Consider the following 14088-nt stretch of genomic DNA (forward strand, 5'->3'; position numbering starts at 1 on the left):
ATCATTGATTCTATAAAGCAAGTACAGTTATTGTCTTTCTTTTACACATAAGAAATGTGAGATACGAAGAGGTGAAGTAACTCTGTCCACTGTCTCATAGCCTGAACTTTATTTGGTCTATTTGGCTCCAGAATCAGTGTTCTTAACCACTGCATCCCACTGCCCTTCCTAGGTGTAGATGGGCATGCTTGGGTAGCACAGAAGCAGGTAGGTTAATAAAGGCCATTCTCTTCCTTCTTTCTCTTGGAGAGCAAATTTCAACCCATTGCTACAACATTTTTTTCTTTGCCATTTTTAAAGTTTTGCCTTTACTTACCTTTCAGTAGAACAATTGAAAGCACTTTGGAATAGTGTGTCATTTGATTTGTTTGAAGAATCTAAGCATCATTCCTGCTCAGATGACTAATGGTCATCATTTATGTGGGTGCTTGTGACCGAAAAGGTCAATGGACAGAAAAAGCAGCAGTGAGAGAAGAAACACACAAGGACAGTTTGGATTGCAGTGTCCCGTCATTCATCAATTTTACAATAGCATTGGCCTTTGTCAACATTTCCTAAAGGAAAAAGCATAAGGCAGCAAAAACAAAGGGCCGCAAATGAACAAAATGGGAAACAGTTTTAAGACCTCCTTGAAGACCTGAGAGACTGGATCTTTTTGCTTCAAAAGACGGTCTCTCAGTCATGTATTCTCTGGAGAATCTTGCTCACAATTGTTTTTTCTTCACATCTGCCACTCTGATTTTCTTCACCTTTCTCGGAGTGGAAAATTTCCTAATTCCTTAGTGCCTTTCTGAATTTCAATACCAATTCACAGAAGTAACCTCAGAAATTATATCTGCATGAAATTTTGTTTTGAATTAAGTTTTTTCATTAGCTGAGAAATAGCAGAAGAGGTTTTACTATTTCCATTTTGGACTCATGTGAGAATACGCAAATGGATGAAAATCGATTATGCTCAGTGTTGAATGACTACCCTTACCTTTGCTGGCAGATTATTCAGATTCTATTAAAGCCATTTTGGTCTGTATCTTTCTTAAAATGATGTCAGGGATGCGCAACGCATCTCTAATCACTGACTTACATGTGTGACATGACTTATGTTCTAAAGCCCAGTACAGTTTAGTCTTATTTCATGTTCTTTTGCCATATGTTCATTGCTTAAATAAAAACCTACCTAAGCAGATGACAGCCATCAGAGGATTTTATCACAGTAAACTCTCCCTTCGTGAAGTATGTGTTGCACATGGGTGAGGTGTTCTCTCGCTCTTCCACTTTTGTTAACACTGTTTGTCCTTTAATTTTCTTTTTCTGCAGCGAATATTTAAGGCTGTGCCTCATCAAAGTTTTTTCCCACAGTGAACTTATGAGATTTGTTAATTTTATATATTTTTTAGATGTGTAGTATATCTTGTTAGCGGCTTCACATTACTAGATGTAGTGCTACAAATATAAGAAATTCTGGCAGATTTGAACAGATTTTTAAAAGTTTGGGTTTTATTTTTTCTCCAAAGTTCTTTACAGAGTTAGTTATGGTGATGAACCCTGGGTAAGGAAGAAAACTCTGGGTAATGTAGAAAACCTGAGTAATGTAGAAAACCTGGTTTGGGGAATGTGGTTCACCATCCTATATGTATCTGCCACTGAAGGAGTGAAGAATTGTCTTACAGTTTGCTTTCTAGCTTTTCTCACTGCACTAGAAAGCCTTGTCCCATAATGCTTTGCTATTGAGCTTTTCACTGCCCTGACTTGGATAGTATGAGCGATTCTGCATTGATATTAGAGAAATTCACATCAATACCTAGATTAATGTTTAGTGGAGGCAAGTTGAGTTTTCATTCTGAATTTCTTGAAATCAGCTCTCTGACAACACTGTTTGGCAGTTTTTCATATTTCTTTTAAATTTTAATTATAACCCATCGAGTTAAAGCAATTACTTCTGGGTTTGATGAATGTCGTAGCAGGGTGTTTTAATTTAATGGATCCAGAATAACATCTGTTTCTAATATTTTAAAAGCCAATTTATATGGAAATTCATTTAATACTCAGTCAATACACAGAGACTTGTAAAAATGAAAATCAAAATGAAAAGTCAAACTACTGTGATATAGTAGGTCTTATGTGAACAAAGGATTTCGCTATGACTATTTAGCTGCCACTAGCTAACACCAAAAATATCTCAGTGTAAACAAGATAGCAATTTACTTCTTATATTCACGCAATGAGGAGGTAGTTAGCCCAGGGCCAGTATGGTTTACCATAACAGATGACAGAAACTCCGTTTCCTTCAGTCTTATTGCTGTGCTGTTCTAGGCTTGATTTCTGTTCCTAAGGACACTTTATGGGCCAAGACGGCTGCTAGAACTCCAGCTATTGCATCTGTCCTCTAGCAGGAAGGAAGGAGGGGTTGAGGGGAAGAATGCTAAGTTTTTTCTCTTAAAGACACTTTCTGGAAATAATGCATAGAACTCTGCTTATATTCCACTGGCCAAAAAGTAGTCACATGACCCTATTTAGCAGCAAGGGAAGATAGGAAATGAAATATTTTTTTCTAGATGACTGTATACCCAGTTAAAAACAGAAGTGCTATAAGAGAAAAGGGGAAAAATAGACACAGGAGAGGAACTAACTATCCCTGCCACATTGAGTATTTTTTAAGACATAATTTTAACAGACCTTCTGCCTTTTTATTGAGCATCTAGAAAAGTCAATTATTTATCCTAAGTAGTTGTAAAAGGACTGGCATGATGTTTGGCACAGAGTAGATACTTATCAACTACTGATCAGTCTGTTTTCATTCTAACCCCCAAATGCATCCAATTTCAGAGGTTGTAAGTCAGGCATACTTTAATAAGAGACTTTTTCTAAGTTGTACCTCAGTCTTTGTAGAATAATAACAACAGCAGCTAACAGTTGAGACGTCATTTGTACTGGTTCTCCAGAACACTCATGCAGCTAGCTGCAAAGCAGTGTTCTCTGCTTCTTGACATAGAAGATAAATGAAGAATTACAAGTATTGGTTAAATGATTTCGAGGTAAAACTGTTATCACAGAAATGAGCTCAGAAAGGTTAATTGGGAAACAGTTTAGAAAGCAGTTGAAAACCAGCCTTGCCCAGCCAGCCATTTGATCTCAACTGGAACACTAACCACTAACCCTGCTGTTTCAGCTGGTTATGTCGCCTTGGATAGTTTTCTTAATCTGTTTGAATCTCTGTTGTATGTCCTTATTTTTGAAGACACTCAGCAAATGACAGAGCTGGGACTCAGGAATGTTTCTCCTCTGTACAGGGCTTTTGCAGCCTGATATTTGGTAACATTTTATAAAAATTCCTGCTTTAGAGTGAAAGGCAGGACTGGTGGAGGGGTTAGCGGTAAAAATCATCAAGGTGGTCACCCACTACATATTCTTTAGCTTCACAAATGCCCACACTCCCTTAAAAAGCCCTGACATTAGACTAGGCAAGAGGTTTCTAGTTAGGCAGTAGGTACCTTAAATGTCTCATTCCTACTTCCTTCTTACTCTTGTTCCTATTTTGCGTTCTGTAAGTACAGAGATAAGTACACTAGGAATACAAAAGATTCAAGATGCCACCGTGTTCTCTGGAAGGTAAAATGACATAGAGCAGGAATCCTACAAACTGTGTCATTTATGTGCTACCGTCATTTGTACCTTATCTGCGTATCCTAGTACTGTGGATTCCTTAATATTTGTCTTTACATTGGCTTTTAAATTTTTAACAGCTTCGTTCTGAGCAAACATCCATGAAATCTAGCTTTTACGTGATAATTAAATTTTATTTCAAATACACATTAAAACAAATATAACCATTAAAAGTTTTACAAGGTTTATCGGTGTATTTTCTTGTACTCCCAGTGGTGTGTGGATCACATTTTGAGAAGTCCATTATAGTGAAAAGAGGATGGGCCATGAAACTCTACCCTGCTGTTTCCAACTTGTGTGACTTTGGGATCATTATTAATTAAACTTTCTCAATGATAATTTCCTCACCTGAGAGATATAGATAATAATATCTACCTTATCAGTTATTCTAAGAATTAAATGAGAAGATACAGCCCAGGAGACCAGCAGGGTGTTTGGCAGATAGCAAGTGCTCAGCAAATACTAGGTTATTTCTTCCTCTTTGAAGTTTGGAAATCTAGAGCTATAATCCTCAAAAGCAAGAGACACTGAAGTGCCATGTTATGGCAGTTAGTATAGATGACACTAAGTCCTATGAGATCTCAGAAGGGGAACAGCTAAGTTTACTGGAATGTAGGAGGAACGGAAACATTTGGACACATGGAGAGACATTCTTCTTATCTCCAGCTCTCTAGGTTCTTGCTGCTCAAAGTGTGATCCAAGGACCAGTAGCATTAGTGTTATTTGGGGGCTTGTTAGAAATGGGGAATCTTGGGCTCCTTTCCAGACCTACTGAATCAGAACCTGCCTGTTACGTGTGAGAAGCATTGCTTTGGGCACGGATATTCTATTTACAATTTATTTCTAGTAGGGGCCTAGTTCTTGCTATAAGTGTATCCTCTGAACCATTATCACCTGGGGCTGTGTTTCTTAAGAATGCATAGTCTCAGGCCTTACATCAACCTGGGGCCTGAAATCTGCATTTTTAGCTAGTATAGCACGTGATTTTTAAGGCAGTTGTTTAGCAACCTCTGCATTAAGGCCTATACCACTGGTAGAAACTGCATTTATTCTTCAAACATTTTTACATTCAAACAAGGAAGAAAACTTTTGAGAAAAAGACATACAACACTAATTGTGGTATTAGTAAGCGTTAAGGAGAGGATCTGAATTCAATATGTATGTAAAGTTCATTTATGGTAATCATACATACCTGGAATCCCAGCATCAAGCCACATGACAGAGCTATGGAGGAAGGCAATATCTTAGCAATGTCACATATTTTCTTGTGTTTTTTTTTTTTTTTCCTGTATTTTACATTTGATTTTTTTTTTTTAACATTTTGTGTTTTAGCCGGGCTATCAAGACTAATCAGGACCTTCTCCCAGAAACGCCATGGACCCACATTTTCTTCAATGATTTTTGGGGGACTCTTCTAACCCACAGTGGCAGCCACAAGTCGTACCGGCCATTCTGCACACTTTCTTTTCGCCTGAACCACGCCATCGGAGGGCTGAATCCCTGGAGCTACCACCTTGTCAACGTCCTACTACATGCGGCGGTCACTGGACTCTTCACGAGCTTCTCTAAGATACTCCTTGGGGACGGATACTGGACCTTCATGGCGGGCTTGATGTTCGCCTCTCACCCCATTCACACAGAGGCGGTGGCAGGAATCGTGGGACGGGCTGATATTGGGGCCAGTCTCTTCTTTCTCCTCTCATTGCTCTGCTACGTTAAACACTGTTCTACAAGAGGCTACTCAGCCAGGACGTGGGGCTGGTTCCTGGGGACAGGACTGTGCGCAGGATGCAGCATGTTGTGGAAGGAACAAGGAGTGACTGTTCTCGCAGTCTCAGCAGTTTATGATGTCTTTGTCTTTCACAGGCTGAAAATGAAACAGATCTTACCTACTATTTACAAAGTAAGTGATTGTTGGCACTTGAGCATTGGATTACTGAGTAATCTTGCTTGGTCTTTTTTCACCATTTAAAAGGCAAATTAGTTCCTCTTCAAAGAGAATTTAATATAAGTTATATTTTGATCTTCAGTGTGTGGAAGTGTCCTTTCTGACCTTTTCCTACTAACCTGGGTTTCAGTCACTGATTGTTTTATTCCTCAGGTTTCTTAATTTATTTTCATGATTTTAAAGGCGGTAGAAGAATGATCTCTCTTTGTAAAGATAATGCATCTTTATAATTTATTTATTTTATTTTGTACCACAATTCTCTGTAATCCTATACATTGCCTATACATAATATGTATTTGTAAAAATATCACAACTGATAATAGAGCTAGATGCTAGATTATAGAGACAAAATCCTTTGCCATTTGTTAATTTTACTTCCTGAGTTGACTTTGGAAAACAACTCTTCTCTGCAGTAGGCTTGGAACTCAGATTCTTCAACAATGAATCATATTCACCTTTTCCTTGTTGTGGTGTATAAGAATAGATTCAAAACAGAAAGTAGTTATTATCAGTTTTGCTCTGAGGCCAATAAAGACCTTTGCCTCAGGGCTTGATATTTGTTCTGTATTCCCTTAGTAGTTTCAAATGCAATGTTGTTTGAAAGTCGCGGAAGCGCTATTAGGATTCCGGACACTTGTACACTTAAGGAGAACGGAGCAGTTTTCTGCTAGAGTGTTAATGGGAGGCATAGGGTGGCCCAGGGCACCTTGAAACACTGCCTCCTTTCCATCTTCCCATCCTTCTTCACTCACAATGAACTCTCTTGCTTTGATTTTAAGTACAAAGACTGAACTAGGCCAAGGTTTGCAAACTTCGGCCATGTTTTAGGCCAGCTCCCTTTTTCGTTTTAGACACTCGAGCAAGGAATTAGTTTTGGATACTTGCCTGAGAGAGCTGTCGAGTTTTCTAATTTTGACTAATTTTTCTCTCAATTCCCAATTTTACTGAAAATCAAATTGGGAAGAAATTAAAATAAAGAAAAAAATGAAAGAAACAGAGACATTTATTTTTTTAATGGCTATTTTTTTCATTTAGTAGGCAGTGCCCGTAATTACCTCTATGCTTCTTCTCTGCAGGGAAGCATAACCTTTTCAGTTAGAACTCAAGTATCAAGTGCTTAATGAAGTTCTTTTGTGATTTCAATTAAATGCTGAAACTTTAAAAGAAAACCCTTTTAGAGTTTTGACTCTTAAAAACAACATATGGTTTGAAAGTCAAGCTCTTAATTTCAAATCAATTTTAATTGTTTTTTCAAGGAGAAGAGGGAAGATAATCTTTTTCTTTTCTTTTAAACCACGTCATTAACAATAGCAAGCTTTCTTCCACTTGACATACAAATAGAATAAGTTTGAATCATGGTCCTTATCCTATGGAGGTTGAGACTTTAAAAAAAAAAGTAGGCTCAAAATGGAATGCCTGTGCTAACCCCACATCAGTAAATCAAGACTTAATTGCAGTTTTAGCTTCTTGCAGGAATGTGACCTTTAACCAGTCAATCTGGAGTTACCTGGTTAGCACTAGAGAAGTAATTTGCCACATAGACCCTCCTTCCTACTTCCCAAAGAAAGACGAGGAATCCTACTTTTTTCTTACTCCTTCTTCCTTCTTCCTATACAAGCCTTCCATTTCATACAGGCCTTCGGAGCTCCTTTCTGTTTGCTAGATGGGATGCTAAAGCCAATTAGATCTTCAGATTTGCTCAGCCGTAATTTTGCTTTTTAACAAGACCTATTTGAAGATGCAGACTCTGGGCGTTTCAAGACTTTGCACTGAGAGCCTGTGAAACATCGGATTTTCTTACACAGAACTTCCATTTCACTATCTCATGAATTAGGGAAGTATTTTGGTCTGTCAATTTAGGACTTGCTTTTAGGACCTTTTGAAGTTTTCTTCTAAGAAATTTTCCGTTCTCTAAGCATATTTTCAAGGACAGAGTCGCTGATAGAGCTCCTTACTATAAATGTGTCTCATACAATATTTGAAACATATTTATAATAGAAAATTATTCTTTGTTTATCTGAAATTAAAATTTAATTGGGCATCCCTTATTTTATCTGGCAACTTTACTCATATAACTGCTGCTTAAGAGAATGAGAAATGCCACTAGCAAAGGAACTCCTAAGAATAGAGAGTGTGAAGTCCCCCACGCTATGAGAAAGGACTTAATTCTTTGGAGGTTCAGTGTCCTGAGAAATTTCCAAAATGGAAACTTGCCCAGACTCTCTGGCAACCACTGCTTGCAGGCATTGGGGCAGCAAAACTCTCCATCTGATAGTTGCCGTCTCAGCTTTGTTTTTTTCGTTCTCAGGTTTTAGGCCAATGAGTCTAATGAGGACGTTGGGATAACAGATTTTATAGATTTGTAAGAAACCATAGAGAGTATCTATGCCAGTACTTTATTTCCAGCTGAAGTATAGAGAACCAGAGATGTGAAGGTCACTCAGAAAATGGTAGAATCGCTAGGACTGGAACACATAGTTCTGACTGTCCAGAAATCTTTTATCATGCTGTAAAAGTGTGAAGATGAATAAACATGTAAAATCAGATAACTGCACAGTAGAAAAGTAAGTAATATGGAATCAAACATTAACTCACATTGGTGAGTAACCTTGGGCTAGTTCAAATGAAGACACTTAATGTTCTGTCCTAGAGATGCAACGTGAAGATCATATGAAATTGTGGGGTGTTCATTGTGAGCTGGGTGCCCAGTGTTTGGAAGGTACCAGATGTGTATTAGTTGAAGGGAAAGAAGAAATATTGATAGAGATTGTCATTCCTTAGCTTAAGAAAGAGAAAGCCAAAAGATAAACTTCTCATTGTCTTTAAACATACAGTGGTTTGGAAGCATATGACTTAGGAATCAACTAAAGCTGAAGCATGCATATTTAAGCACAAACTTTCATTTAGAATCTCATGACTGTGGGGCTTGTAAACACTGGCATAGATTACATATGGAAGTTATAGAAAATTCCATATTCTGTCTTTAAAATATATAGATTTTTATGCCTGGGGTGAGTTGGAAGAGACTCTGAAGAAAGTAGATTAAAAGACTTTAGAAGGTTCTTTCAAACCTTAAAAGAATAATCATCTTAAATATCTTACCAATTAACTCTGCATCATAGTTATCATTGTTTGCCAGATGAAATAAACTTTCCTGCCCCATTAAAACATAACACATATATAAACAGAAAACTCTAGTGCACAAATGTTTAACTCTATTATGCAAATTCGACAACCAGTCAAATACTCTAAATCTAAAAACAGAGGTCCTCTTAAAGCTGGGGTTTATTAGGACCAGAGAGGCAAGGCTCTCCTTTTTTTTTTTTTTTTCAGTTTTGTCAGTAATAATTTTATCATAGCAATCACCCTTAGCTTCTTTCTTCACGGTGTTGGTTTTGGTTCTGTAACTCTTTTCAGATCCTGGCTCTGTAACACAAATGTGTATCAGGGCCAGGCAGAAAGGACTGGTTGTTGAACTAGAGGTTCTACCGTACCATTTGTCCTCCACTCCATCCCATAATGCAATAAGAAAATAAAGGTTTCAGTTTGGTAGACTCTAAAGTTTTTTTGAGAAGACAGACATCTGGATTTTTCTGTGACATCTCCTGTTATTTAATATTGGTTATTAATTTAAAAACAGCTAAATCCTGTTTTGCCTAGACAAAATCCTTGAGATGGCTGAATTTGGCCAGAATTCTTGGCTGCCATTTTTTTACTTCTAAAAAACCAAAGCAATGATGCACATGTCCGTATTATGTATAAGGTTTTTATAGTTCTGCGAAGCAAATATTAATATTATATATTTCTTTGATGAAATGTGTGAAAAATAGTAAGTACCTGGCATATTGTAGACATTTTATTTAGTATTTAATAAATATGTTTATTTCTGCCAGGCACTATTCTAAATATGTTAAAATCATTAACAGTCAACTTAGATGTTTATTAAATCATGTGACTTATGAGATAATATGGTTGAACATGACGTGAATAATAATGATTATCAATAGTTAGGAAGATTTGTAAAAAAAAAACACTACAAAATCTTCAGAAGTGTATACGAACAAAATTAGTGTTTATAACTTTATAAACAGAATTTAAAAATATTCCTTGTTCTTAGCTTCACGATGTTTTCTACATTATACTTGGCATATAGCACACCATCTGGCACATAGTAGGCCCTAGTAAATTACTGAATTCACTTTTGTGTAAGATTTGCCTTTTAAAAGTATGTGCTTGAAATGTTAAAGTGAAATCCTGTACTCTCCCCGTTATATAATGAGGATTTCAGTCCTGGTTAGTGAGTTCTGGTAGGTGGGATTGGAAGAAATGCGTGTCAGAAGAATGTTGCAAAATAAGTTTCCTTGACTGAGTCTCACCAAATGATTGTTTTAGCCTTCTTTCGATGACTTTCACTTACTTAATTTTATGTGGTCAAAAAGTAAGGGTGGGGGGTTGGAACCCTTGAAATAAACTAGCTTTGCAAATAAATGTTAGACTTTTATCTGCCCACAAAATTTTTTACAAGTCTCCCATGACCCCAGGAGGTACATGGGTAATAAAAATCACTAAAAGCAACATTTTTCTTACTTACCCAACATCAGTCATTGCTTGCCTAGTGGCCATTTTCTGTGCTTATTTAACATCTGTTAACTGTTTTAATGTGGAAACATCTTTTTCCCCCTTTATTAGCCTCATAATCACTTATTCAGTTACAGGTGGAAAATTTTTTTTTTTTTAAATTTAAAAAAAAGGAAATCTGAAAGTCAGTGTAGCAGTTATAATAATAGCCTAAGATAATTTGGAAAAATGAAGCCCTTTGAGTTTAATCTTTTAACAATTTCTCTAAAGATGGTTTTTAGTTTTAATGCTAAGCAGGATGTGAATGGTGGAGGTTGCTTTGTTGACTGTTTACCTTTATCTTGGGTATTAAGTAAGGTTAGTTCTTACATCAGGATGTAGTAATCAAACCCAAACTAACCAACAACCATATTTCCAGACAGTTTACAAAGATTTATCTTAAGAATGGTTTCTGAGTGTAGGAGTTAATATTCTGTTGAAGGTTTTTGGTTTGTCACTCTCTGAACACTGACAAGATTAAACGAGGCTCTTCTTCCTATACAGCTGACTGTTTTGGTTGATTCCCCATGTATAGAAGAGCAAGAAAAGTGAGTCAGGTAGCCTGCAGGTATTTGCACATTGAATATGCCTTTTTATTTGATCACCTGCTGAGGGTGGCATTGATAGAATCTGTTTTATCATTTAAGGCTTTGTCCCTTTTCTAAAGGAGGTTATGGTTTTACTCAGGGTGTGACCCTCATACTGATTGCACTGAATGAAATATGATGTATTTGCTTTTTCTGATTTTCTTCAATCAACAACTATGCTACTCTACTACAAGTAGTGTTCTCACTTTCTTATGAGTTTCTTTTCCTTCATTTGCCTTATAATTTGACTTTGTGAGAATCTAGATATAGCAAGATACTCTGATTCTGATCACAGTACTTCCTAGCATTATTGAAACTGGGGTGACTATTTGTTATGCGCTTACAAATGAATTTGGATTTCCTCCCAGTAAATTTGTTATAGCATTTAATATTCATGACCTATAGCCCTTTAAAACTTTGAACAGCTGCCAACATTGCTAACCAGATAATACCACAAATAAAGTCAAGGTTCAAAAATATTTTACAGTTGAAAAAGTCAGAGATTAATAAGGTATTTTATTCCTGCAGGTTGGCTTCTTTGCTCAGCTGATTTAGGATGATTTTGTATTCAAGTTGAGTAATTTAAATTTGAGTAGCCTTGCAAGCTTCTGTAATGCTTGTCATTAGAGTGTTAGTACTTGGAACAGCCATCCATTCACAAATTATCATCTTTAAAAAAATTATCTTCGTGCAAGGCATTGTATTAGGTGATGTGGGGATTCAAAGGTGGATTGACAAAATTCTGCCCTTAAGGACATTTTAGAAGTTGAGAATAGTGCATGTAAATATGGAACTGAATTTCAAGCTGGAAAGTGACGAGGGCTCTGAGGCATTGGGAGTGCTAGGGCAGTTGAGAGGATGGGGAGGTTACTTTCAGCCAAGGGGATCAGGAAGCAGCTTCTAGAGCAGAGACATTTAAGCAAGGCCCCAAAGGATAGTTTGGATATAAGCGTTTATAATTGGAGAAGGGAAGAAAAGTGAAGGGTAGAGCAGGAACATAGCACAGAGGGAAACTAACAAGACGTTACTGGGGATCACTGAGCAGTCATTTTGACAGATGCAGAGAGTGCATGAATTTATAAAGGATAATGAATCAGGAGAGGTAGGTTGAGGCAGCTAGTGTGTATAACGATGTAGGGGCCTTTTAAGATATTTTGTGGCCCCAACAATGTTGAGAGACAGCGCATGGTTTTGAAATGGGCTTGCACTTCAACTGGTCCTTGGGAGAAGCCTGGGGGTGTGCAGGCTAACTCCATCTTGATGCTTGGTGGAATTTCCTTCTCCCTTTGGTGATGAGGTTAGGAATCAGACTCAGAGAGTTCTGGTGAAGATGGTGGAGTAGGTGGACGCTGTGCTCGCCTCCTCCTATAACTGCATTAAAATTGCAACTAAAATATAGAACAATCAACCTGGATAACCATCCAAAGATGAGATAAACAGAAGTCCTATAACTAACAATATAAAGGAGACACCTTGAGACTGGGGTTGGTTGGAAGAATCAGACTCAGGAGAGTGTAAGTTATATCTCATTTAGTGAGGGTCCCTCTTATCAGTATTCATCTTGTTCTTTAGCATTAAAAAAAAAAGCATTTATTTTCTGAAGACTAGTATGATTTTACTTCTTACTCTATAATATCTGGCGTGTTATTATATACTCCTAATGAGAAAAACAGGGATTCCTTAAGGGCTTTCTCCTGTGTCTGTTCTTCCAACATTTCTGGATGGTGTTCCAATATTATCACGAATGGCCACAAGTACAAGTACAAACTCCCTCTTTGTTTTGTACTCTTTCATACAGGAAGACGACAATTTTTTAAAAGGGTCCTTTTTACGGTACAGAATAAAGTAATCAGCACTGAATTTCAACCAGTTAACTCTGTACACAGTCAGTGAAAATGAAACGCAAATTGGACTTTGTGATGAATAAATAATGAGCCTCATTGAAATCATCTATGCTGTTCTCCTCAGTCTGGGATATGTATTATTACATCACTCGGCTCAATTTTCGATAACCTGCTGCCTCAGAGGAATCAGATTGACTGACGGGGATCTCATTATTGTCAGGTTACTCATATTCAACTGGTACTGTCAATTTCACAGAAAACGATGTGGTTTGCACAAATTTGAAATTCATCGTCATTGCCTGGAAGTCGGATTCCTGCCTTAAATGCCTGGAACAATGAAAATGCTAATTTAGTGTTGATTTCTCAAATGAAATTTAAGCCATAGAAAGCTAGTTCCCATGAGTTCATTAGACATTCATTAAATGGCATGAATGGGGTGGGAAGTAGGGTGGATAAAACTGAATATTAAATCGAATCCATCGATAGGTAAAAAACGTATGAAATGTGATATGATGGTAAGGTTGCATGGTGTGATGTTTTGTTTTTCTTTTAAACATTGGGTATCATACCTATTAATAACAGTATTCCTTTCTTCAGAAAGGTTAATAAGAAATCGAAAGGGAAGAACAGTCCTTCGAATGCCAAAGTCTGAAATGATTTGGAGCTAGGAAGGTCGATGTGCCCTTGCTCTCTGGGTTTGTCTTCACAACTCTGCAGTACCCAGATGGCTCCTGTATGCTCTATTGGTCTGATTATAACTCTTGCATCAAGCAAAATAGCATGAATTCAGAATTTAATATATGTTTCCTCAGTAATTATGGCCTTGATTAGTGAAGGCAGTGTTTCCATTCCAAAGGACACTTGCTTCCTCCACATGTTTATTCATTTAATTTCAGGAGTCAAATAAAATGCAAAGATTGTGAGGCTCCTCTTTGCTTTGATAGGGGAATCTACAATGCCTGCGTTGTATGTGGTTGTCATTTTGTTTACAATTAATGTAAGATTAAATGAAAACAGCAAAGACAACATGAAAAAAATGAAGGACATTTAAACACAAATAAATGACTTCATTTTTAGTAAGTGAAAAAATAGAAACTATATCTAGAATTTCCATTAAAATTTTGCTATACAGAGCTGCATATCAAGCTCATTTAATAAAGTCCTTGATTATATGCAACATGAATTTGTTAAATTTTGTGTATTTAAAAACTAAAAAAATAACTTAATATTTTAACTTTGTGAATACCAGCTAGCGTATCAAACCAGTCTTTTGAGGGCATTAGCTTAGTTTTTAATGTACAAACACTTGAGTCACCTCTCCTTATAAAAGATTGTGTTTGTGTGTGGGGTACACATTTCATCAGAACAGACTGCATGATATAAGCTTATTTAACATATTCAAATTATACCAAGGTTATACATGAATGATTTG

General features: G+C 36.9%; 1 protein-coding gene across 5 annotated transcripts in view; it reads left to right on the forward strand.

Annotated features, from left to right (window-relative positions):
- TMTC2 (transmembrane and tetratricopeptide repeat containing 2) overlaps positions 1-14088 on the forward strand; it is a 370372-nt gene that overhangs the window by 143745 nt on the left and 212539 nt on the right. For 3 of the 5 annotated variants that reach the window (XM_011374929.2, XM_023521197.1, XM_023521189.1), the window contains one exon: positions 4993-5563. The exons of 1 other annotated variant lie outside the window; for it this stretch is intronic. In XM_011374929.2, coding sequence (XP_011373231.1) covers positions 4993-5563 — 571 coding nt within the window. Of the gene's footprint in view, positions 1-4992; positions 5564-14088 lie in introns of those variants that run through there. One more of the 5 variants, XM_023521206.1, reaches the window with a different exon arrangement.

This window comes from Pteropus vampyrus, unplaced genomic scaffold (genome assembly GCF_000151845.1).
Source record: "Pteropus vampyrus isolate Shadow unplaced genomic scaffold, Pvam_2.0 Scaffold9, whole genome shotgun sequence".
In the NCBI taxonomy this organism is placed as follows: domain Eukaryota; kingdom Metazoa; phylum Chordata; class Mammalia; order Chiroptera; family Pteropodidae; genus Pteropus; species Pteropus vampyrus.